The sequence below is a fragment of the Lethenteron reissneri genome, chromosome 22 (assembly GCF_015708825.2).
Source record: "Lethenteron reissneri isolate LAM-NWPU_2019-01 chromosome 22, ASM1570882v1, whole genome shotgun sequence".
NCBI lineage: Eukaryota > Metazoa > Chordata > Hyperoartia > Petromyzontiformes > Petromyzontidae > Lethenteron > Lethenteron reissneri.
In genome coordinates, this window is record NC_083800.1 from 12,383,293 (window position 1) to 12,410,831 (window position 27,539).

At 48.4% G+C, this 27,539-nt stretch overlaps 1 protein-coding gene across 1 annotated transcript; it reads left to right on the plus strand.

The window, feature by feature from the left end:
• The first annotated feature begins 572 nt into the window (after positions 1 to 572).
• Positions 573 to 26,237, plus strand: MCMBP (minichromosome maintenance complex binding protein). The gene is made up of 16 exons (XM_061556583.1): positions 573 to 743; positions 6,944 to 7,029; positions 8,097 to 8,237; positions 9,735 to 9,776; positions 12,218 to 12,319; positions 13,244 to 13,367; positions 14,580 to 14,731; positions 15,380 to 15,477; positions 16,629 to 16,822; positions 16,949 to 17,072; positions 17,660 to 17,777; positions 18,447 to 18,612; positions 19,265 to 19,398; positions 20,048 to 20,212; positions 22,235 to 22,320; positions 24,977 to 26,237. The coding sequence occupies exons 1-16, from the start codon at positions 686 to 688 to the stop codon at positions 25,101 to 25,103; spliced, it is 1,917 nt and encodes a 638-aa protein (XP_061412567.1). The 5' UTR covers positions 573 to 685; the 3' UTR covers positions 25,104 to 26,237.
• Positions 26,238 to 27,539: the final 1,302 nt, after the last annotated feature.

The following is a 27,539-nucleotide window of genomic DNA, read 5'->3' on the forward strand; positions in this document are numbered from 1 at the left end:
CTGTGCCAGTATGCAAACGGGAAGTTTGTGGTGCAAGGTATGGAACATGAGCCACGAGAAACATCATTTGGAACGCTCTAAATCTGTGGCGACATATGGATGAATAACGCAAGGACCTAAACGTGTACAAAATGATACATTAAATCGTACACCTTCTTCACCCAGTTTTGACATTTGTCCACATTGAACATCACCCAGTTTTGTCATATCAAAAAGCACCACCCTGTTTTGCCTGTCGTTTTCCAAGACCACCCAGTTTTGACATTTGGGATCCAGTTTTGTCGGCAAAAGTTAAAAACCACCCAGTTTTGACATTTTCCCAATCTAGAATCGTCATTCTGTGATACTAGCAATATCGTGATACTCGCTATATCGCGATAATCGCCGTATCGCGATAACACCAGCATGGCGATAATCGTCATATCGCGATAACACCAGCATGACGTTAATCGCCATATTGCGACAACACCAACATGGCGATAATCGTCATATCGCGATATCGATATTCCGCGGCGGGAAAACGGCCACGTGACGCGCCCCGGGACGTGACGTAATTTTCCCGCCATTTGGATCTCGCGCCACCCCCCGCCGCCCGCCCGCCGCCGGGTGTTTGTGTCGCCCAGCGTCGCCGCCGCCGCATTCAACCAGAAACTCCCTCGCCACCACCACCAACACCACCACCGACATGCCCACCGCGGACGACTGGCTGCTCAACCCCCTGGGTCTCGTCGAAGGCTTGTTTGGTGAGTTCGCGGCGCTCGCCACGGGGAAGCCGAGCGCTGCTTCCAATGCGCTTGCGGTGTGTGTGTGCGGGGGGCAGGCTGGTCGATAATGACCATCTCACCCGCCACGCGTGGCGACATGGTACGGTCCACCCCGGAGCCGAGGCGCGCCGGGCGGGGTGGGGGGGGGCCTACCGGACTCTACCATGTGCTTACGGGGTGTGCGGGCGGGGGGGTAGCGGACGGCACCGTGGCGGGAAGTGTTGCGAGCCGAGAAAAGTGACCAAGACTTGTACAGGTAGAGCGATGTTAGCAGAGTTGGTGTCACGAAGCGTGTGTGTGTTAGTCCAGACTGATTTCAAGCATCGTCCAGGCGTGTAAACGAGTCGCGAAGCTTCGCACGGGACGATTCGATTACATGAGAATAGGTTTTTCCCTTTTTTTGGCAACAAACAGCTGTGTTGAGATGTTAAAACACCAAAACTGAAACCTTTTACAAGGAATCATGTCTGCGTTAACCACGATACTTGTGGTCAGAATGCAAACAAAAATCATACTCTGATTGGTCCACACCATAGGCACGCGATCTAGCCCGACCCTAATTGTTTACAACTTGACCCCAATTATGTATGAATGTTGGATTTCTTTCGCACCGTACCTAGCCCACCGTGCTAATCAGAGGTGCGGGGGGAAAGGACAACAAACTAAACACCAGAAGCGGGTCTCAAGAAGTGAGTTTTCAATCTAGATTATTTAAAAGTTCACAGCTCCGGTGGCTTCCTAATATCGGAAGGAAAGAGCGTTCCAGACGGCCACAGAAGCACATCTGCCAGCCAAAAGCTGCTGTTGCAAAGATGTTCACGCTTGACCATTAAATATTGTCACTCAACTTAAAGCATTCGGCACATTACCATTCATTGATTAAAGCACATTGATCAATACAATAATTTTAATCCTTGTGATTTGTTTTAAGATTAGAACGAGAGAAATATAAACTGAAACATCGAGAAGGAATATAATTTCACCTTGAGTTAAATCGTGACCTTGAAGTGCTATGGGTTCATCGGATTGTGGTAAATCATTAACATGCCTGCTAAATAATTATTCGTGTGCCCGAGTCTGGGTGACAGATCATGCACCCAATAGAAGTCTGAGATTGGTTCTCTTACCCATTAGACATACGAGTCGGTGTTAGGTGGGCCAAAGTTATGCAGTGGTATTCCTGTGAAACTATGAACCTTGAAATCAGCACAACTTTGATATTGTTATGTGTGATATTGACAAGGTCTGCAATATCCCCAACCTGACTACGGCTTGGGAGACCTTCAGGTACACGTTTCTCCAAATTCTTGACAAACATGCTCCGTTGGTTAGATTTAAAATTAAAGGCAACCGCCCACCATGGTTTGATCCTTTGATTTTCTAAGCTCATGAAAACTAGGGTACAAGGCTTGGGCATGTGCTCAGAAAGGTAATTTAGGTCAATGACTGGCTAGAGTACAGGATTTTAAGGAATAGATGTGTCAAAAAAATACGGCATGCATAACATTATTACTTTTCCTCCACTTTCCTGGAATCACATGGCAACGCCAGGATCTTCTGGAAAACAGTAAAATGTATCGAAAAGGCATCTAACACAGATAATCTTCCCGCTGCGCTTAACCGAAATGGGAACTTTTTCAGAGCCCCAAAAAATAGTTGACAATTTTTACCTTAATTTTTCTGAAGCTGGTGACCTTTTTGATAATGTATGGGAGTCACCCCTGCTCATGCAATTTCCTACACCCCTGTCCAAACATTAAACGAATTTAGTTTCCAGCCTATCCACGAAAGTAATGTTCTGAAACAACTGTCCTACCTCAAAGGGTCCTCCTCTACCAGAGCGGATCGTCTTCCCATCTTTGCTCTGCTAACTGCTGGTTACCTAATATACAAACCTATAGCCCATATTTTCAACCTGTCCATCAAAGAAGCATCGGTACCTCGAGAATGGAAACATTCCTATGTTCGTCCAATTCACAAAGGGGGCTCTAAAGATGATCCAAATAACTACCGACCTATCTCAATTTTGTCCCCGCCAGTCTTTTTCATTACTTGTCCAAAGCCTTTGATACAGTCGACCACAACACCCTGCTTAATAAACTAAGTTGCCTCCAGTTTCTCTAAACATGGAGTGGAATGATTAAAAAATTACCTCTCTTCTTGCACCCAAACTGTGGGGTAGTATATGGTTAGTATATGGTTAACCTGTAATTATGATTTGCTTCCCACACTGTTGATCACATCTGAACGCTGTGCAAGTTGGTCACACAGCGTTCAGATGAAATGCCATCAACAGTGGGAAGCAAATCATAATTAAAGGTTTGCGGTGTACCCCACGCAAAGCAGACTCATCATGTCCACTCCGGTATCCCCTCCCACCACGTCCTGTCACAGCAACGGCGACATTCAGCTGGGTCCCCACCTGAGCACAGAGCACTTTAAAGTAGACCATGAAGACTGAAACAGGAGGACTTCTTTATAATTCTAGCTATCGCCTGATGAAGCTGGTTGTTGTAATTGCCAGCGAAACGTCGTACTCGAATTGTAAAAGTTACGGGTTTACTCTCCAATACACCGGTGTGCTGAAGTAGTAACTAATCGGCACGCTTTTGTTTATGGTAGCAGGTTAATGACACGTATATATTTACATCATCTTACCCAAAAAAACATTTATTATGAAGTAAAACATTATCTGTGATGCTGCTGCGTTGGCAGTGGTGCACAAGTCCAAAATATTAACTAAAAGTGTCTTTCGTGTCAATAATCCTGTGGCCCTAAAATGACAAATATATAATAGGTGATGTTTTTGGAAATTGATTTTCTTCAAAGCACAGAAATAGCGAGGCCAGAGAGATAGTCGATATGAGTAGGAAGACTGCATTTTACACATCCATTGTGCAGTTGAGTGTAGTCTCCAAGTCTACCCTATGCCAGTGTTCTTTATTACAAGGCCCGCGGGCCACTGGCGGCCCCTGACATGCGGCCCCCACAATACACGAATGTGAAAACACCCCCTCCCCCATCATTGTGTTGCTTTCAAACCCCAAAGGTTTCTAATGTGTGGCAGCCTTCACACTGATGATGTCTTATCACCAAAGGTGGCCCCCCTCTGAAAATTTGTATAGAACACTGCCCTATACATTACAGTATTTCACACACATATACATGCCAGTATTTATTTTAACCACTAGATGGTGGTGATCCCACAGTTGAATGGCAACTAAAATACTTGACGGCAGAGGAGTCCAAAGTGTTGTATTGAAGGCCGGATTAGCTAACATGCTGAGCGGCAAGAGCCACGGTCATATACTATTGTGGAGAGATTAAATCTTGACTTAAAGCTTTCGTGACTGCAGGGATTCATATTCTTTGGGTCTTTCGGTAAAGTCGCGTAGATAAAAAATAATTGAAAAATCACAACGTTTCGATCGCAAAACAAGCAATCGTCTTCAGGTGAAAAAATACAGCAGGCGAACTGCTGAGGCAGGATAAATCTAGCGGGTTTTTTTCATCTGAAGACGACTGCTTGTGTTGCGATCGAAACGTCGTGATTTTTTTTATTATTTTTATATCTACGTGACTTTACCGAAAGACCCAAAGAGTGTGGAAAGATTGTTTAGAGAAGCTGAAACGAAGATATTAAGATAGGATATGTTTTCAAAAGAGAACACAAGAAAATAAATGTGTTCGTGGAATCGACCCCAATGTTCTAACCTCTGGGTCACCTCTTGACTTGATTTACTGTTGAAGTCTTCCACAGTGCACTCCCTCTCTTGGCTACCACCCATTAGTATTCTCGAGCTTGTATTTGCCTTAGAAATCACAATGTGGTATAGCAATCTGCACCAACATATTCCGTGTTTTTCCAGTATTCCTCATTATTCACAAACTTGCTATCCACGATTTTGGCTCTCTGCAAATCGCATCTGGAACTCTACACAACTGCATCGAGAGAGAAAGTGATGAGAGATAAAGTGATCGGAGAGAATGTGATGAGATTTATTACTTACGTATTTATTTAAGGTAATTCCTGAAAAATAAGAGGTTTCCGTAGGCCAATATCATTATCCGTGAATTTGCTATTCAAGCATTTCTGGAACGTATCCCTCGCGAATAACGAGGGAATACTTTATAAACATGTCCACCATCAACCACTGGAAGTCATTGCCCATTGGAGACGGAGTCTTCACGAGCGCTCTTAAAGCTAGACATCTCATTTATTTGTGTGTTTTTCCCTCTCTTTCTCTGAGGGCTTTCTGACGCACAATGAAGATGCCCTTAATATGTCTGGGAACAACATTTTTTTGCTCTGAACATGCACATTATATCATTATCAGAGCCAACTGTATTGCGGGAGCTGGAGTATGAGTTAATAATTTTGTTGCTAGAATTGCAGGGTTTGTTTTTAGTTGCATGTATCAAGACTTTAGTGCCACAATGCGTGGTTTAGTGCCTTGTTTTTTCGCACCATCACTGTGTATCTCCCATTCGGATGATATTCCCATTTCTATGTAAGTTGAGGTATAGTATACATTCTGATATTGCACCAATTTTGTCTGAAGAGTGATTTTCATTTCATAATGGAGCACATGGCCCATGAATGTGTCGGCCACAGTGAATTTTGCGCAAATTAGTGGGGGGAAATACCGTATACCAGTATTTATTTATACTGGAGGAATCCAATGAGCTATAAAGCTCTTTTCACAGATGTCCGGTAGGGGCAGGTCAGAACGTTACAACAACAAACAATACAAACGCACAACAGGAGTTTGAAATATAGGAAAGGTGAACAAATAAAACTAAACTTTGTATCTTGCCAGGGAAAGCCCACTGAGCTATTAGCTTCTTTTTCAGAAGTGGCTTCTGCACAAATGATAGCTGAACAAAGTGGCTTATCACGTGGAAATGTAGCAGCAAAATAATCTCAATAATATACACACAATACACACCCGACTATCCATATAGAACTATGGTGCAATACCTATATATTCTGTGAAGTGTAAATGGACACACGGTTTATGCAACTTAGTCTTTTAAACGTGTAGGAGTGTGTGAGGTGATTTTGAGCTAGGAACCTTGGTAGACAAGTTGATTTGGGGGCACGTGAGATGGTCCGTCTGTGAGTTACGGCCATCATGGGAGGAGATGACCCACCGTGACTTTGTCCTGTCATGTCTGCAGGTTTGCTGCTCGTATTCATTCTGTGCTTGAGGTTGACCTACTGTTAGTTTAACACGTAGGCTTTCGCGACCAATATCATCCATAACAGAGGTTTTTTGGGTTAGAGCGCATAAATATAAATGTGTCGTGAAACCCACCACCACCCGATACAGCCAATTAGTAAGGTTTGTCACGTAAACAGAACATGCCAATTCGTTACTAGTACAGCACACCGGTGTGTTGGAGAGCAAATCAGATTGTGAATAGGATGACTTACTGTTGTTTTTATATGTGCCCCTATAGTAGGTACCATATAACTTCGTTACAGTAATTACCATGTAACTCGGGCCTCTTGAATTGCGTAAAAAAAGCACTTAATCTAAGAGCTATTAAATCTTTGCTTTAGCCTTTTGTTGAAAAATACATTACCCTTGTGGTAATTTGGTCAATCAGTAATGAACTCGATCGGAGCAAACAGCTGCTCATGCCGAACGCGTGTATCTGTGCCAGCTGGATCACCCTGTTAAGATTGACTTTGCACGTGGATGAGAAATCCCGTTGTCAGCGTGCGCTGTCACAAATGCGTGCTGTCACATTGTGGCAAGTTAACCCTTTCCCGTTCCTAGACATTTGCAAGTCGCAGGGTGGGTCTCTTTTTCACCTCTGAATCTTTTCTTTTGAGAGGCATAGTGCCATTGTTTTTAAATACATTGTACTCACCGCAGAGAACCGTAGCGACACGACTGCACTGCACAATAGCTGGCACCAAACTGTGCCACACGCCCTCCCTCATGGCCTCATGGGAGCCTCGGTACCGATAAAGTTATTTTGTTATAGTTTTTCTCCCGGTTTCGTTTTGACAATTTACACGTATGTCATCGGAACGGAATCTGGGAAAAAAAACTGATGACGTACACTTACGTGCACGTTCGTCATAGGAAGGATTAGGGTTGAGGGATGGCTCTTGGTTCACTGTGTTGGGGGCTGATGATAGTGGCGCGTTGTGCATGTTGTTGCAGCCCAGCATGGCCCCACCGCGGACTGGGAGAAGATGGCCGTGAGCTACTTCGCCAACAAGCTGCAGGACGGCAGCGTCGCTGAGATGGTGATTGCTCCCCCCGCTATCCCAGCGGTTGTCACTCCATCCGCAGTGTCATCTTCATTATCAGCTATGTATGTACAGTCTGTAGTGGCTTTTCTGAAGAGCACCACGTTCCGGAAAAATCGCATTATAATAGAGGGTAAAGCACAGTTCGCGGTAACACATGGGATGCGTACGCAGGCCGAACAAAAATTGAGGCGCGTGGGTAGCATCTCGAAGCATCCAGCAGCACCCCGCCTTGTGTGATGCTACACCGAGGCAGCCGTAAAACTGTGTATTTCTATTCACGCGACGTATTTCTGTTTGCTCAATCGCGTTGTATCCCAATACGTTCATCGCATTATATTAAATTCGCATTATAGGAGATCAGACTGTATGTATGTTGAACTTCTTTCGCACCTCACATAACCAACCATGCTAATCGGAGGTTAAATCTATTGGGAGATGAAGGCCTCGCCAAATCGTTGCCACATCTCACAATTCGGTGTTGGTAGTAATCCACCGAGCACCTGCACGTAAGCAGATTTCATCGTGATATCTCACCGCAGTGGGTAGCTTCCGCTCCATCGCCACGTAGCGCCACAGCCTGCCTGTGACCCCTGTTTGTGCTCGGTGGCCACCAATAGAACCAATGTGCAGGCTAGAACCTGCTTGGCTTCCGAGATCTCACGTAAGCACCTTAGCCACATCGGGCGCACAATCCCCTGACGTGAATCCCGACTGCCGACCGTCATCCTTTCTAGCAACGCGTCCATCCCGTGCATCATGCAGCAATGATTTTTTTTAATGCAGGACAGAAATCGCATTATTTTGGTGATTCTGGAGGATTGGCAGTGCTGTTTCAATTGGCTGTGTCGGGTGGTGGTGGGGAAACGACACATCTATATTTACGCAATCTAACCCAAATTAAAAAAACGTTATTGTTCGACAGACAAACGTTGCGGGGCATGGTGCTACCCCGCACCACCCACTCTCGCGCAGCGCTCACCGTCGGCACTTTCGTTCATTATTTGTCAGGCGCTACGGGGGAATCGCATCTCTGTTTTACCCCTGTGTGCGCGTGCAAGCAGGTGCCGTCGCTCAATGACGTGCCTCTGCAGCAGCTGAAGTCGGGGGGAGTGGCGCGATTCCGCTGCATGGTGCAGGACATGTTCGACCCCGAGTTCTACCTGCGAGTGTTCGAGGTGCAGGGGCCGGACGCACAGACCAGCGGTACGCTGCACCCTTACCACCCCCCTCGCTCTCCTCTCCCCTGCCCACCACCAATCCCCACACCAGCCTCCCCTGTTTTTACCAAACCCCAACTATTGAGCTGTGCTCTGTGCCTATGATGATGATATAATGCTACTACTAAAAAAATATTATTTTTGTTTTACCAGGTAAGGCCCACTGAGCTATATAGCTCTTTTTCAGAAGTGACTTGGCCACAAACGATACCTCAAACGCAGTGGCTTATCATGTGTACATTTATATCATGCAAATACTCTAAATGCATAGAAAATGGGCCCTTTATTGCCAGTATCAAAGTGTAGTGACATAGAATGGATCACTACGGCGCGTAGTGCTAGGTACAGTAGAATGAGGGAATGCGGGTGTAGCAGCCACCACAGCATGTAATGCCACGGAGTGGGTCACTAGCGTGCGTGGTGCTGGCTGCTGGCAGAGAGGGGCATATGAGTGCGTGTGGTTAATGCAAACTATGATTCCTTGCAAAAGGTTTCTATTTGGTGTTTGAACATCTTAATATCTCCTGTTTTATTGCCAGAAAGGATAAAAACTATTCTTATTTTTAAATCCTTTATATTAAGTTCACTTGCTTGCGCGCTTACGACCGTGCAAATCTTTCGGTCGTTTTTTAACCCACTTCCCGTGATCCAATCGAGCTGACATTTTGCACACAGACTCGTTGTGCGTGACAATTAATTTTCGTGATAATTTTTTTCTAAATTTTACACTTTTTAGGAAAAAATAAATTATATTTAATTACCAATTGCTTAATGGTGGCAGGCAATCATCTGACCCATAGGTGGCAGCCATCTCAAGCCAGAGGACGAGAGGACTCTAGCCGTCATGCATATAAAGGATTTATAGTGAAAAACTTTGTTTTTACGGGTTAATTTTTTTAATACTCTAAATGCATATTTATAAATGCGGAGAGAAAAACCGGAGGACCCGGACAAAAATCCACACGACCACAGGGAGACCACGCAAACTCCAAATATACAGGCTTTAGGGTCGGGATCGAACCCACGACCTCCTGTATACCGGGCCAGGCAGTTAACATCACGCCACCGTGGCATCCATAATAATGATAAAAATAAAGTAACCTTTTACACTGCCATTAATGGAATTTGATATTATTGACGACGTTTTAGACAATGTCCCTTTTTCATGGCAGAAATATAGAGAGGTCAGAGAGCTTGAGTGAATAATCGCTTTAGACTGCACTATATGCCGTTATGCTTTTGCCAGCTCATCAAGAACTACTTTTGGATATCTGAATGGTGAATATAATACCGTTTGTCGTATTATGTTGACAACAGTTGTTTTACTTGCAGGCAGTGGGACACGTGAGTGTACGTACATACGTATGTTTAACTTCTTTCGCGCCATACATAGCCAACCGTGCTAATCGGAGGTGCGGAGTGAGTGTGCACGATGCGCCGATGCCTTTGTTTACGTGTCCTCTGTGTTTCCATGCATTCCAGGTGCTGAGATGTGGAAAATATCGAGACATCGCAGCATGTGGCGTGAGTTCCTTTTTTTTTACATTTTTAAATTAACAAGGCATATTTGAGTTGGTTGTTTGGTTAGCTTATTAGCAGGTTAAAGAACTCGTGCAGATGGACAGGTTCTTGTTTTGCCGGGCGGGGGCGGCGCACACCTGTAAACCAGCACTGTGGAGGCAGTGAGAGTTGGTGGATCACCGCAAAAGAAAGCCGTCTCTGGTGTGGACCAATCAGTTTCAAAGACAATGCATATATTATCAGAGTACGTTTTTTTTGTTTGCATTTTGACCACAAGTATTGTGGTTAATGCAGACATGATTCCTTGTAAAGGTTTCAGTTTGGTGTTTTAACATCTTAACACCTGTTTTGTTGCCAGGGGAAAACCTATTTTCTTATTTTGGTACTGGCAAAAGAGGTCCCATGATACTGAACTATAGTTTAACATGCAGGCTTTCGTGACCAATATCATCCATAATTGAGGTTTTTGGGTTAGATCGCGTAAATATATAAATGTGTCATTAAAACCCGCCACCACCCGACACAGCCAACGAGTAAGGGTTGTCACGTAAACAGAACATGCCAATTCGTCACTAGTAAAAAAAAAGAACATCAGAGAATATTAAATTCTCCCAAATGCAACTGTCAGCAGTAGCAGAACACGCGTGCCAACAAGGACACTCAATTGATTTTGATAATGTTGAAGTTTTGTGCAAAACTAGCTACTACTGGCCAAGACTAATTAGAGAATCAAAATTGAAAGAAATCAAAAGAACTTAAACCGTTCGGATAGCTACCATCTTAGTGTTGCGTGGAAGCGAATCGTCAAATAATACATTATTTAAATGCATGCCTAAAAAGGGCAGCGCACTTCAATAAGGATTACCGTTGGTAGGGCTATTTTAATAAACACAACAGACAGGAAGGACAAGTTGAAAGGGCTCGCATAATGCACATGCATAATGTACGTTGTCTCAATAATCCCACCCCCCCCATCATTGCGCAGGAGCGCAGAAGTGTGGTCAACACATCTACGCCTCTATGTAAGGAACGAAACAGTAAGACTTCACAAATCTGGCTGTCGCCTGATGAAGCTAGTTGTAATTACTGGAGAAACGTCGTACTCAGATTGTAAATGTTGTGGCTTGACTCTCCAACACACCAGTGTGCTGTACTCGTGACGAATTGGCATGTTCTGTTTACGTGACAACCCTTACTAGTTGGCTGTGTCAGGTGATGGCAGGTTTTAATGACACATTTATATATTTATGTGACCTAACCCAAAAAGCTCGATTATGGATGATATTGGTCGTGAAAGCCTGCATGTTAAACTGTAGTCCAGTATTATGGGACCTCTTTTGCCGGTACCAAAATATGAGAATAGGTTTTCCCCTTTTTTCTGCCAACAAAACAGGTGTTAAGATGTTAAAACACCAAACTTAAACCTTTTGCAAGGAATCATATATACAGTACTATAGTGGTGATCACGTGGATTTCGGATTCACCGGATCCACATAGTTATTCGGTTTATGCACATGACTTGTAATAAACATTTCCAAGAATAACAATGTAATATAACTTGTTAGATTATTCATTTGAGCTTAAGGGGAAATCCATGAATTATTAATGAATGTAAAAAATCTCAGGTGCTCGGTTAATCCGCAAATTGGCATAAACCGCACGCGGATAATCGAAAGTCTACTGTAGTTGGCTACACGTGCATTTCCCGACTTCACTGATTGGTTGACCAGATACTAAGGGGTTAGGGTGGTTATCCTCTAGGTTATCCTCTAGGCCAAGAGGATAACTAGGCCAAGAGGATAACTAAATTAAAACAATAGATATTTAACTTAAATGCCACAGGCTGTCGATGGTTAGACTAAGACTACATCCCAACGCTGACTAAACACAGGGATGTGCATTGTGTGATTGCATGTTGATCCGATCGGAGCGGTTGTGTAGCGGTTAGCACACTGTGCTACAAAACCCGATGACCCGAGTTCAATTACCTCTCGCGGCCAACACCAGTGATGATCTTCTTGGTTCTTTCGGTAAAGTCACGTAGAAGGGAAGTAATAAAATAATAAAAATAAAACATAATAAAATTATTCTCACGACGTTTCGGCCACAACGCAAGCAGCCGTCCTCAGGTGAAAAACCAGGTCCGTCGAGGCGACAGAGTCTGAATGAAACAGCACACGAGCTTGGAGCATATATATAAGCTGGGCGCCTTGACAAAGGAATTTGCATATCAAGAGGAAGATTTATCTTAACCGTTCCTGGGCCTCCCCTAGGTCGACTCAGCCTCAGATGAGTACCTGGCGGCCGGGCGTGGTGCTGGCCACCAACCCCCTCGTGTGTCGTACCGGCCTTCATAGGTGCTATTCACTAACAGCACTTGCCCAAAAAGTCTGTTTGGGCTATACGGGAGGTCTCTGTCTTTGTCTCTCTGTGCCCCATGTCAGCCCCAGCAGCAAGTAAACCTGGAGTCGCCACGCAACGTCACGGCTGACCGGCAGACCTTCTACTGCGTGCCTGTCCCTGGGGAGGCAGCCTGGGTCAAGGAGATATCCTTCACTTGACACCGTAGTGGTGCCTGGGAGGTGCGGTGGGAATATTCACTGATGGCAGTGCAGGGGATGCTGAGCAAACCGTGGGGTGGCATAGTTATATGTATGTTGAACTTCTTTCACACCGTACATAGCCAACCGTGCTAATGGGAGGTGCAGGGGAAGGACAAGAAACTAAAAACAAAAAACAGTTCTAAAGAAGTTGGTATTCAATCTAGTATCGTGGTACTGGCCTCTGAGTAGAGTGCCACTTGTTTTCTACCCAGTCCCATGAGCAGAGGAGCAAATACATACTTGTGCTACCGCCTGCCTGGATAGTTGGTGTAAAGTTTGTACTTTTAACTTCCAACTAATATAGTATCCAGATTGCCTCATTTTAACCTTTAAACTAAACAATTTTTTACTTTACCAGGTAAGGCCCACTGAGTTAGTAGCTCTTTTTCAGAAGCGACCTGGCCACAAATGATAGCTCGCCGAAGTGGCTTATTGTGTGGAAATTTATAGCAGCCAAATACTCTTCAGTGCATGTTTCTAAATGTGGAGGGTAGAACCAGAGGACCCGGAGAAAAATCCACACAACCACGGGGAGAACATGCACATACCAAATATACAGGCGTGAGGGTTGGGATCAAACCCACGGCCTCCTGTATACCAGGTGAGGTAGTTAACATCTCACCACCATGGCGCCCCATATTGGCAGTCAAGCTTGGTTGCCTTTAAAAGTGTAAATTCGGCGATGCACTGTGCTGGGAGACCCTCATCCAGCAGTGGATGGACAAGAGGGCTGTAACGTATGCTAAAAAAATCTCTTGGCGGCATTCGCCAACGGGCGGTCGGGCAAACGGAGAAGGACCTGTATAAATGAGTTGCATCTCCTGTAATAAGAGAAACTGCAAATAATCCTTACATAGCGTTGGACACAAGTTCGCACGGAGAGCGACGAGCAGAGCCTCGGCCTCCACCTCGTACTCGGTGCAGCGCAACAAGCGAAGCCTGGAGGAGGAGGCCGAGTCGTCGCCGCACGCCCAGCACGCTGGCCCCGCCGGTAACCCACGCAGAGAATTCCACGCACCCCCCCCCCCCCCGCCCCCATTGCCACGCACGGCAGCATCCCAACATTGGCAAGGTGTCTGTAAAACGTTTTCCTGCTTGGCTTGTGTAACGCATTTTAAATCGACGCCAAAGTCTGCTTGTGACACCTGATCGCAATTCTCTCTTCCGTGGAGGGTCAGGCCATCGGCGCCCAAGTCAAGAAATGTGTTCCAACTGTTAGTGACTTACTCTTTGGTTCTTTCGGTAAAGTCACATAGATCACGACGTTTCGATTACAACACAAGCAACCGTCTTCAGGTGAACAAGAGGGGGAATCTGCTGAGACAGGCTGTTTATAACGGTTTAGAGATGGGCGGGTCAGCTAATGTTAATGTAGGAGTGAGCAAGAGAGAGCGAGTAGGAGAGAGAAATTTGCTTGTAAATGTAAGCTCGGCGAGGGCCGAACTTGGCTTGGGCCCGGAAATTTGCTTGTAAATCAGAAGAATTCCCCCATCAAAACACTACACCATAGGGACCGTTGCATCTGACCAGCACCACCTATACAGTGAACTGGAGCACGTACGTCAAGCCCTCAAGATGAATGGATATTCAGAACGTTACAACGACAAACAAGACAAAACACGACATTGCATATACTGCATTGTGTTGGGGAGAGCAGTGGTGTAGTGATTTGCACACTATGAACCTGACGACCTGAGTTCTATTTCTGGTCATGGCTATGAGTGATATCTGAACCGGTCCTGCTGGGTCCTGCTTCCTCCAACTCAGCATGGTGAGGTATCGTCAAATAATCCCTACAACCTACACGAAATGGAGAGTGCCCACCAACCAACAGTATATTGACAAACGACTGCTTACATGTGAACATTCCCATACCACCTAGGACTGACAACAGAGGTGAACGTCGTAAAGTATGGTCCCCTACTGTGTGGACCAGTGTTCACTTGGAAGAGATCTCGCTGGTAGTTGTGTAGTAACCGCTTCTCTAGGCCGTACTCCAGCGTGAAGGGTCGCTCTGATCCGAATGGATTCTCTGTCTCGTGGCATGACACCGACAGCAACTGTGGGGTGGCCCGATTAGCGCGGTTGGCTACGTACGGTGTGAAAGAAGTTCAACATTCATACGTACGTACACGCAGATGGCAGTGTGTGCCTTTGAACAGACTGGCAAGGCTGTTTGTTGCGCGCCGCCTCCTGCGTCCAGGTGCCGCGGGGCTGCCCCTCAGCCAGAGCCCGCAGGCCAAACGCAAGCAGACGCTCCGGGCACCTCCCGGCAGGGCCCCGGGTGGGTGCCTTCCCTCCGCCGACCTCAACTTCCCGCTGCCCGACGAGACGGGGCCCGCCTGCATCATCAAGGTGAGCACCGGGGAGGTTGGACTCCTATTCAGACTCCACTGGTTGGCTACGTACGGTGTTCAAAAGAATTTCAACATACATACGTACGACCACAAAACGCACGAGTCTTCGTGGAAGTTAAGCCCGTTAAAAAAAGGTAAGAGGGGATGGATACCGTGAAAGGTTGTGAATTTTTTAAGCTGAACATTTAAAAAAGTTTGACATGTAGTTTGTTTACATTTTAGTATATAACGCGACGTGTGCCTTGGCGGCGTGACTTGAACCTCCTCGCCTGGTATACAGCAGGTCGTGGGTTCGATTCCGACTGACGGCTGTATATTTTGAGTTTCCATGTTCTCCCCGTGGTTGTGTGGATTTGTCTGCGGGCCGATTTTTCTCTCCACATTTAGAATAAATTTGCCTTAAGAATATTTGGCTGCTATAAATTTCCACGTGATAAGCCACTACGTTTAGCTCTCATTTGTGGGCAGGTCGCTTCTAAAAAAATAGCTATATAGCCCAGTGGGCTTTACCCGGTAAAATAAAAAAAATATTTAAAATAGTCATCACTTTGTGAGTGATGGCAACAACGTAAACCCGTAAAATGTGGTGGTGAAACGCAGTGACATGCGGTCCCACCCCTGCCCCCGGGTTGCTTCTGCTTTGCAGGTGTACGAGGACTGGGATTCCATCAAGCTCAACGACATAGTGGAGGTGTTTGGAATCCTGTCAATGGACCCAGAGCTTGGGCTGCTGCAGGATAGCAGGCAAGCGCACGCACCCTCGGTCGCTCGGTCGCTCTCACCCCACTGGTGCCCATCTCCAGCAAACAAAACTCTGGGCGGTGAGCCAGCACCGCTGAGACCCCCACCCGAGTTTAAGGTGGGGCAGCTGCCTGGGAATCAACCAGATTCTAAAGTATAGCGGCGCGATGTTCTTGCCTCGCTCGTCAATATGTCAACACTCTATGCAGAGCATGAAGGTGCTGCATCTAGCGTTGGTACCACGTGATGCCACGAGACTCTGCCGCCTGTAATTTCACAAATGTTTAGTTAGTTTTCGCTTTGACTCTGCCCAGTCTGTGTTGAAAGTATGTTGCTGCTGATGTTGAACACACTTAAAATGTTGACCTAAGCAATAATTCTCGATTAATCATGCTGCAGCCAAGTACAAAGACAAACATTCCTCTTATAGCCTGAACAGAATGTGGGGACAAATGCTGTTAGCGAGCACCTTTGAAGGCCGGCACGGCACACGAGGGGCTTGGTGCCCAGCTCCACGCCCAGCCGCCTTTGTCTCCCGAATGGCGATGTTTACTATACTATACACGGCACCAGGTACTCATTCTAGGCTGAGTCGACCTAGGAGAGGCTCGGGATCGGTTCAGATAATTGTCATTGATGTTGGCCATGAGCAGGAATCGAAGTCGGACCGTCTGGTTTCGTAGCACAGTGCGCTAACTGCAACACCGTCGCTATAACCGCTACACTACCACGAAGTACGCGCACAATCGCCTGTGCACAGCGGCTTGGTTTTAAATCCAATGCAAGATTCTATTCCTTCCCATTCCACACCCTCATGCTAACTCTTCCCCACATGGCTCTTCCTTCACCTGGCCCCTTCATGTACTCTCCTGGTTCCTAAGACACGTGAAAAAAGAGATTCTTATACTACATACCTCCTGTTTGGAGTAGTTGATTTCGAACCATTTTGATCCACAAATTATTACCAGCTGAATTGTATTTTTCATTGGCCGATGAAATAGGGGCAAAAGATTGGAATCCAGACGGTGATGGTTCGTGATATCGGTACAGGCCCAGAACTTTGCAACGAGGTCTCGGAGCTCCGTGATTGAGAAGATCTTGGCTCAAATTTTGACTCCCTTTTTTGTCCCACTGCCGGTCTCCGCGCGCTTCAGCGGTGGCACGGGCGGCGCGATGGCGAGCGGTGGCATGGCGGACGCGGAGATGGAGACGGAGACTGGCGAAGCAGGGCAGGGGGACGACGGGCGCCACCGCTGCCCGCCAGCCTCGCTGGTGCCTCGCCTGCACGCGCTCACCATGCGCAAGCTGACGCACGTCAACCCCCTGCTGCCCGCAGACCTGCACCCCGGTGAGAGTGCCCGCGCCGTTCTCGCCGAGCCGTGCCATTGACGGTCGATCTGAGCTCGGTCGATGTTGACGGTTGGTCTGGGTGAGGCCGATGCTGACGCGTCTGCGGTGCCGCGCGTGTTTGCAGTGTGCGGCTCGCTGCTGGCGGAGGCGAAGTCGGTGCGCTCGGAGCTGCTCGGGGCACTGAGCCACGCGCTGCTGGGGGACGAGCTGGCCGCCGAGTACCTCCTGCTGCACCTCGTCTCCTCCGTGTGAGCGCTCGCCACCCCCTACGCTCACCACTCCCGACGCTCACCACTCCCGACGCTCACCACTCCCTACGCTCACCACTCCCTACGCTCACCACCTCCTACGCTCGCCACCCCCTACGCTCACCACCCCCTACGCTCACCACCCCCTACGCTCACCACCCCCGATGCTCACCACCCCCTACGCTCACCACCCCTCATGCTCACCGTTAAGCCACCACGATCACCATGACGCCATACAAAGACGGTCATTACATCGCGCGCTTTCAGATGTGCTTTTGCGACCATCTGGAGCGCTCTGGCGCTATGCACTTTTAAAGCATCTAGATTGAAAACCCATTTCTTTAGAAGTGCTTCTTGTGTTTAGTTGGTTGTCCTTCCCCCGCACCTCCGGTTAGCACGGTTGGCAACGCACGGTACAAAATAAGTTCTTAGCGTGGCTCTCGACCCCTGGTGTTACTGGATTAACATGGACCCACGCACACACATACACACCCATGTACACATTGGCACTTGAGACTATCTCAGTAATAAGTTACCTCCTTGGATGGAACACCCCCTTATGGATACCGTCGTGCGTGCTCGAGCAGATACGCCCGGCGAGACGTGATGCCGCTGGGAAAGTTCTCTCTGAACCTGAGCGGCTGCCCCTGCAACCCGGCCTTCACTCAGGAGCTCTACCTCTTCCTCCAGCAGCTCGTCACCACGGTAACAGCGACACACGCGACGTGGCGCCAAGCCGCTCACTCGGGCGTCGTTGACAAAGACACTCTCCTCCACGCAGTGGGCTTGAGTCGCACTCGATGGCCTGTAGCGCAGGTGGCAGGAACAGCGGCTGTGTCACATTGGTAAATTCTGAGTTTAACACGTGGTGAGGGCTTTGCTATTCTGGCAAATTGCCCGGTGATGCTGGATATAATTACCAGCGAAACGTCGTACTCAAAATTTTTAGATGTTGTGGATTCACTCTTCAACACACCGGTGGGCTAAAGTAGTGAACTATTTTGTCTTTTGTCAACGTGACACTTTTTTACTGATTGGCCGTGTCGGGTGGTGGAGGGTTATGACACATTTATAAATAATGCGATCTAACCAAAAAACGTTTATTATGAACAAATTCTGAGTATTTGGTGTCTTGATCATCGACCAAGATAGAGGCCTCCCCAAACCTTCACTGTCTGGTGCAGTGTGTATTAAACATAAGCACTGAGTGAGAGCGTGGTGCTGGCCACCCAGCCCTGTCGCGTGCCGTGCCCGCCTGCATAGGTGCTGCTCGCTAACCGCAATTGCTCCCGCAGTCTATTTCGGCTCACGTGGGGGGGGGATCTTTGTCTTTGCGGTGTTTGAACACACACACACACACACGCGCGCGCGCAGTCTCACCGGCTGCCCATGTCGCTGGGCGCAATGAACGGCGCGCGGCTCGCCCCCTGCAAGGACTACGCGCAGAACCGCCTGCGCACGGGCGCCCTGCAGCTCCCCAACGGGGCCTCGCTCTTCCTCGACGAGACCGAGCTGCAGCCCGGACAGCTGGACGCCACGGGTGAGCCCAGGCGTCAGGCCGCAGCCAGCGGGGGGCGTGGAGTGTGCAGGCCATGGTGCAATTGCAGGATCGAACCCAATTGCACCATGGCTTGTGGGCCGGGGATCCAGGCGGATCCCTGGCCCACTCCCACTGTGCTGCTGTGGTGAGATGTCAACTACCTACAGGAGGTTGTGCGTTCGACCCGGACCCTGACGCCTGCTGTATATTGCATGTTCTCCCCGTGGTCACGTGGATTTTTCTCCAAGTCCACCGGTTTTCCGCTCCACATTTAGAATTAACATCACGCGTTTACAGTATTTGGCTGATATAAATTGACACGTGATTAGCCACTTCATTAGGCTCTCTCGTATCACAACACCTCTAGGTGCAGCTGCAGCCTCTGCAGTGGCTTGCTTATGCCACTGCTGGCGGAAAGGGCCTCCGCTACAGAGAGCTCTAGAAGAGTGCGCGTGTGAGTTGTATGTCGAAATACGGTGGCAGAACTGCACAGACCCGGCTGAAATGAATCACTGGGCAGGACCGTACCTGAGGTCCGACGAGATTGGGGTGCACGTTCCGGGCGGTGTGATCGTCGGTTGCACGTGTGTTGTCCGCTAATATCCCCAGTTGCGGCCAGTGGCCTAACGGTACTCGTGTGCTCGTCTGGCAGGCGTACGCAATGTCACGGCGCTTGGGAACGTCATCTCGTGGCAGAAGGTGGACTACGACTTTAGTTTCCACCAGGTGGAGTTCCCGTGCAGCCTGAACGTGCTGGTGGTGTCCGAGGGCCGCTCCCTGCTGCCCGTGAGTCTCCACCCGCTGCTTCACCCTCCCCTCTCCCTGCGCACACCCCACACTTCCGGCTTGTAGACTTTGCAAACCGCTACCCGATTCTGACGCGGCCCTTAGGTGTGTACACTGCATTCACGGTGTGCTCGTGTCTGCGTGCACCGTGTGCGTACTCACGTCTGTGTGCGTACTGGTGTCTGTGTGCGTGCTCGTGTTTGCGTGCACCGTGTGCGTAGTCGTGTCTGTGTGCACCGTGTGCGTGCTCGTGTCTGGGTGCACCGTGTGCGTGCTGGTGTCTGTGTGCGTGCTCGTGTCTGTGTGCGTGCTCGTGTCTGCGTGCACGATGTTTGTACGTGTGTGTGTGTGTAACCCTTGGGGAGTGGTAGTGTAATGGTTAGCGCACCACGCTAGAACACGATGACCCGAGTTCGATTCCCGCACACGGCCAACACCAGTGACGATTATCTGAACCGGTCTTGGGCCTCCCCTAGGTCGACTCGACCTCAAAATGTGTACCTTGTGTGGTGTGTCTAAACATCACCACTAGGGAGACAAAGGCGGCCGTGCCGGCCTTTATTGGTGCTACTCGCTAACATAACTTGCCCCAACAGTCTGTTAAGGTTATATGGGCGGGGGATCTTTTGTCTTTTGTTTCCCGATGCAGTCGGATTGCCAGATGCGCCTCGCGCCAGCACCCGTGCCGGCGGACCCGGCCGCGTACTTCACGGCGCTGCGCGCATCCCTGAGCCCCGCACTCCTCGACCGCGTACGCTCGTACCTCACACTGGCGCGCCTCTCCGACTACAGCATCGGTGACGACGTGTCCAAGGTGAGCGACTGCGCGCCCCCCGCGGTTCCCGTCGCATACGGCCGACTGCCGGGTCGGCCTAGAACAGGGCTGGGACACATTTTTCTTCACCGATGGGGCCCGAACAAGATTTTAACAAAGGGCTTTGGCGGGCCACACAAATGGTCTGACGCGAGACTTTTCTAATGCCCAAACTGTATGCATTGACTGTGTGCTCGGAACTGCTTGAGAGACGGACTATCCCTTTCTCACTGGCACATCCGAGCTGAAAACAGCACGGAGCCCTCACGGTCTGGGGAGTTTTCCCGCCCCATACGGCCGGTGGGTATGGGCGGACAATTGTGCACGCTTCGGTTCCGCGCCATCTCCGCTCGCAATTTCCAGTATTAAAAGTCTGGCAGGTGACTAATGGAGCCAAAGATTTTAAACGGTGTTGCCCGGTCTACAATATTCCTCTCTCGTAACCCAATTCACATGGCTAAGGTGCTTGCAGTTATGCGTGAATATCGTTTGCCAGCCGTTTGGAAGTGGTAGGCCTCGTGTAGCCGCAGGCCGTATGAAATGCCCGTTCTCTAATCAGTAGGTTGAGTGAGCTCACAACCGGAGGCCACGTGATCGTTTGGCTTCTTTCCAATAATTTCACATAAAAAATTACGATCTCTTGAGTGCTCACGCTTGCAATCCCACATTTCAACATTGCCTTCAACTCGCATGGCGGTCGTGTGCTTTTGCAAACGAGACAAAAAACTGCATCACAGTGGGCTCATTACCTAATACACTGAAGGAGAGTCAATGAGATACATATCTATTGAATCACAAGATATGTTTGTGTTAGGCCACAACGATGTGGCTAAATATACACAGTATACGTGTAGGATGCATTTTATAGATGCACGCTATGGCTCAGAGGCTGCCAGGCTCGGAGAGATTTTACGTTTCAGTTTCTGGTAACAAATAGAAATCAATTAGGTGACTTCACTCGGACCATAATTCATAAAGATAATGGATCTCGATAGGCTCTTCCCTGGTTAAATGAATGACATTTATTGATTCATGTCTGGTCGTTACGCATCTGTGTCGGTATAGTATTTCCCTGCCATGGCTAAAGTATAATTTATGATGTAATATAAAACCCTAACGTGTCCAGTTTCAGTAAAACATAGCAGCCGCTTACAGGATCTATCATCGTTCAGACATGCACGCTTTTCTGATATTACATTTATTCGCACATATTTTATACACAATTTCTAACCTACATTATTATTGTTAATTCGTTATAATTTTCGCTAATTAATGTTTTAATTCATTGATAAGTTTGATTTTTTTTTGAGACGAACATCACGCTATTTATTTCAGGCGCGTGTCGCTGTGTCAGCGTTAATGATGAAAATAAATTTGTGTGCATTAGAAAGTTGTTGGGGAGCGGTAGTGTAGCGGTTAGCGCGCTTTGCTACGAACCCGGGGACCCTAATTTGATTCCCGCCATGGCCAACAGCAGTGACGATTATCTGAACCGGTCCTGGGCCTCCCCTAGGTCGACTCGGCCTCAAATGATGTGTACATATCGCCACTAGGGAGACAAAGGCGGTCGGGCGTGGTGCTGGCCAACCACCCCCTCTTGTGCTATGCCATTAACAGCACTTGCCCCAACAGTCTGTTAAGGCTATAAGGGGGATCTTTGTCTTTATATTAGAAAGTAGTTTTAGTCGTGCTCTCAGTATATAAGGACACTAATTGTATTCCGCTCTCAGTTTGTGGCTGCGATCCCATTGTGTGGATATCTGTGACTACTGGACATTCACTATACTTCACACCGATTGGACCCCGTGGCTGGACCGCAAGGCTGCGTAATCTGAACGCGCTGCGCGTTGTCAAATCCCAGGCCAGGATTGACTCGGCCCTGGATCTGTCGAGGGTTGAGTGAAGGAATTGAGTTCTGTGTAAGTCGTGGGCACAGTGAGGCGGTGGCTCTCTGTGGACGGTATCCTCCGCTGGGCTGTGCGAGTGTTGTGAACGCCCCCTGCCCCCTCTCCCCCCTAACAGGCGGTGGAGGAGGATTTTGTGGAGATGAGACGGGAGGACCCTCAGGTCACGGGCGATGACCTGCACTTGCTGCTTGTCGTCGCCAGGTCTGTACCTCGCACGTGGTGTCTGTGTGCGCACCCAAGCGCGTGGTTTAACTCGACTGCATTGCCATTGCTATCCCCATAAGACAAAGACAAAGCCCCCGTATAGCCTTAACAGACGGTTGGGGCAAGCGCTGTTAGCGAGTAGCGGCGCCTATGAAGGCCGCAACGGCACACGACGGGGGTGAGTGGACAGCATCATGCCCGGCCGCATTTGGCGACATTTACACACCACACCAGGTACTCATTTTGAGGCCGAGTCGACCTAGGGGAGGCCCGAGACCAGTTCAGATATTCGTCACCCATGTTGGCCATGAGCGGAAATCGAACCCACGTCGCCGCGTTCGTAGCACAGCCGCACTAACCACTACACTGCCGCCAGCCCATAAGAGGGCGTGCTCGCGCATGCAATTAATAAGTTATTATAAAGGCGGTTGTCAGTATTTCAGCGAGCTGTCGGGTTGGCAAAGAGGAGGGTGGGGGGGTCCACGGCTGGTTCAGATATCGCTCACCACTGATGTTAGTGTGGGCCAGGAGTCGCACACACGTGGACGGTCGGGTTCATAGCGCCCCTTTGCACTGAATGAAATGACGACGAGAACGTTCCACCTACGGTCAAATTTGAAAATAAAGCCAGAAAATTACTGGCTTTAAACGAACGTAATAATCGTCATCACCGACTGCAACAATTTGGCAGCACTCGCCTGAAAACAGGTCGTGAGAATCGGTGAGGCTTTCCTGGGTAAACAAGCGTAGTAGGAATAATAACAATGGTGACGGCTGAAATGTCCCAGGCCACCCAGCAATGGCCGCTTTGTTTACGTAGCAGTCACGGTGATCTTGATGCACTTAACCGAGCCAAGATATTATTGTGGGTTAGTGACTCGTGGCCTTTTGATGGTAAACGATCGCCAATCGTACAAACGTTGAGTTGTGTGAAATACTCTTAGGTTTTTTCGGTAAAGTCACGTAGGGAATAAATAAATACATAATAACGGCTTGTGTAAATAATGGAAATAAAATAATAAATCACGACGTTTCGGAGGCAACACAAGCTTCCGTCTTCAGGTGGAACCGTCACAGGCACGATTGCTGTATCAAGTAACACTGACTGTGATGCTGTGACGGTTCCACCTGAAGACGGAAGCTTGTGTTGCCTCCGAAACGTCGTGATTTATTATTTTATTTCTATTATTTCTTCTATTAATGTAAGATTTTTTGTTATTTATTTATTTTTTACCTACGTACCTTTACCGAAAAAACCTAAGAGTATGAATCCTTGCAGTCACGAAAGCTTCAAATCTAGAATTGTGTGAAATAGTCGCAAGTCGCCCGTTGTACCCCATACAGGGTTGCGTGAGAGTCATCTGCAACTGTGTAGTGGAGAGCGAGCGACTGTTTCAAGTAGGTTTTGTGTGAAATAGAAATGGGAGCAGACGGCACCCAAGAAGTTTGCCCCCTGAGGCTGCTCACTGACCGTGTGACGCTGTGCCGACTGTTGGTTTGTGCCTTCCAGTACCATCTTTAGCATATTGGTTGTGATATTCTTTTTTGTTGTTGTTTACATTTTGCTGAAGGAAACGGTTGGCGGAGACACGTGCGCTAATTGCTTCATGCAGCCAGAAAATAATAAGAGAAGACGTGAAAAAGTAGCGTAGATAAGGATAAAGAAATCTGGATAGAAAAGCGAGAATCTTCTTTTTGAGGAGTTACATTTGAGACATAAAAGCGTCATACAAATGCAGATAATTGCATTACAACATGAGAAGACGTCCATATTCCACGGGCTTGTACAACAGTGGTGGTGTTAATGTGCGTGAAGATCCCCGGTTTAGATTTTTCACGAAGCTCACGGTCCACCCTAAACCCCATCCACTGCACAAACCATGGCAGATGCAGGTACTTGACACAAATAGAAAATGAACTCGCCAGCTTAACTGTGGTCATCCAGAACAGACCCTACAACATATAATGACGCAATGCCCAATCCACAAATACAAAGGAGACATTACGGCGATGATACACTACTCCGCTGCTCCTGACGCAGTTGTCTGGCTTCACCACCTGAATGTGAAATTGTAGTTCTGCGTTGACATCAGCCTTACAGAAGAATGTGCGTGCTCATGTGCATGCATGCTTGTGTGTGTGTGCGCGTAGGGAGCGGTAGTGTAGCGGTTTAACGCGCTGCACTACGAACCCGGCGACCTGAGTTCGATTCCCGCTCACGGCCAACACCAGTGACGATTATCTAAACCGGTACTGGGCCTCCCCTAGGTCGACTCAGCCTCAAATGAGTACCTGGTGCGGTGTGTAAACATCGCCACTAGGAAGACAGACGGCCAGGCGTGGTGCTGGCCACCCACCCCCTCGTGTGCCTTGCCGGCCTTTATTGGTGCTACTCGCTAACGGCACTTGTCCCAACAGTCTCTTCAAGGCTATACAGGGGATTTTTGTCTTTCCGACAGACCTGTTCTTCACCTGAGGACGGCTGCTTGCGTTGTGGCCGAAACGTCGTGAGAATTGTATTTTATTATGTTTTTATTTTATTATTTCCCTTCTACGTGACTTTACCGAAAGAACCAAGAAGATGAATCCCTGCAGTCACGAAAGCTTTAAATCGAAATCTTTGTCTTTGTGCGTGTTTCCACCGCCCCTGCAGGCTGCTGTCTCTGAGCGTGGGGCAGACAGGGCTGACGCGTGAGCGATGGTTGAGGGCCCAGCACCTGGAGGTGCAGCGCAGGCAGCGCATCAAGCGCAACAACCTCACACATGGGCACGAGCAGTGACCACAACGCGCGCTCACAGCGCAGCCTCCACGCTCTACAGACACACACACACCACGGACTCACGCACGCACACACCATGATACGACCTCGCGCTACGCGTGCACTGCACCACACGCGTACTTCACACATGTTCATGCCCGGCGCACACGCTACTCCCACACTGCTTGACCCGCTGCTTTCGCTCCCTCACACACACGCGCGCGCTTCAAACAAAGACAAAGATGCCCCAGTATAGCCTGAACAGACTGTTGGCACAAGTGCTGTTAGCGAGCACCTATGAAGGACGGCATGGCACACGAGGGGGTGGGTGGCCAGCACCACGCCCGGCCACCTTTGTCTCCCTAGCAGCGATGTTTATACACTGCACCAGGAACTCATTTGAGGCTGTGTCCTAGGACCTGTTCAGATATTCGTCACTGTTTCTGGCCGTGAGCAGGAGTCGAACTCGTGTCGCCAGGTCTGCAGCGCGGCGCATTAACCGCTACACACACGCTTCACGCACTCCACACATGTACGCTGAACACTCACATGCGCCATGCACACATGCTCTGCACACCTGACTCGGACGCTCCACAGAAGTATAACATTTTCCAGACTGTTATGGAAAGTACCGTTACCAAGCACTCATTAAGGCTGGTGTGGCCAGCACCACGCTTAGGCCGCACGCCGCACCAGGTACTCATTTAAACGCCGTCACCACTGATATTACCCAATGCCTGGAAAATCAAACTCTGGGCGCCCGGTTTACAGTTGCAGACCACTGCACCACAGCTCCCCACGTACGCGCCACATGCACGTTCTACATTCTCCATGCATTTGGCAAATGTGTGCAGCCCGTGCATTCGACGTAGTTTGTTGTCCTTCCTCTGCCGCACCTCCGATTAGCACGGTTGGCTACGTACGGTGCGAAAGAAGTTCAGCACACATACATCCGATTAGCACGGTTGGCTATGAAAGAAGTCCAACATACACATACGTACACATGCTGCAACCTTCATCTTGCTCTTCACAACGTCCACATGCTTAGCAGGCCAAGCACAATCTGCCACAATCATTGCCTTAATGTTTATTTTAGTTTTCAAATGACATTGATGTATTTTCTGCACGAAAAATAAACGCCGTTTGTGTATTCCGTTTGTGTGATGCTTGCCAGGGTTTTCTCTGTGCTTAAATATGCATTGTGATTTTGTTGTTGCTTGCGATGTATCCAGGGGTCCATTTTTTAGGTAGCTATCAACAGAGAGCGGTGTCGCGATCACCATGGAATAATCTCAGAGGGTTCGGGTCGTACATTTAGCAACAGTTGACACCGACTCATGTGTCCCAAGTGTGGAATTTCGCAAAGCAAAGCAGTCCAAGCCAATTTATCACGGGGTATGATATCAGCCTTGGTTCCTGGAGTAGCACACTAATGAATGGCTACTTTTGGATCCGCCTCTTCATCAACGATTGGGAGGCTTGGTCAGCGCGTTTTGCCTGTTCGCTTGGCTCGCCGTCGAACAAAGACTGGTCACCGCATCGCGAACTGTCGGTTGCGCTTCTGCGGCCGTCTGGAACGCTCATCCGATATTAGGAAGCCCACTGGAGCTGTGCACTTTTAAATCATCATATACGGTGAAAACTCACTTCTTTAGAACTGCCTGTTGTGTTTAGTTTGTCCTTCCACTGCACCTCCGATTATCACGGTTGGGTACGTACGGTGCGAAAGAAGTTCAACGTGCAACCAGGTGTGTGGGGTATGCGAGGTGGCCAGAAGATGGGAGTGTGGAGACCCCCCTCCACCCACATTTTACATTCGCGTTCTCCGTGGGTTCTTTGCACGTGTCGTGACTCTACTTGTCACTGTATGGTGCCGGGACTTGCGAAGTCACGGCCGGTAACGTCATTGCGGGCAGCCCGGGTTGCGGGCTGCAGTAACAACTCTAGGGGTGGTTGGGTGAGCGCTGGTTTGCACGGAGGCACCACGAGCAGTGAGGGAGCGAGAGCGAGCATCAGCCAGCCAGGGTTACTCTGGGGCAGCGGTCGGGAACCTATGGCTCGCGAGCCATATATGGCTCTTCCAGTGACGGCATATGGCTCCCAGACAATTTTGAGTTGAAAAAATAATAAAATAAAATAAAAAATCAGTTTGGAACTGAGTTTAAAATACTTGTGATATTACTTAATAATACTGTGTCATTTTAAGGTAGGCAGAAATTAGTTTTGAAGATAAATTTCACGGGTCATGCCTGCATGAAGCTCAACCTCACCACGTATGAACCAGACTACAAGGCCATCAGCAAAACTATGCAGCACCAGAAGTCGCATTAAAAGTAAGACATTTAATTTATTATACGTTAAAAATGCTATATGGCTCTCAATGAAATCAATTTAGAAATATTTGGCTTTTATGGCTCTCCCAGTCAAAAAGGTTCCCGACCCCTGCTCTGGGGCATG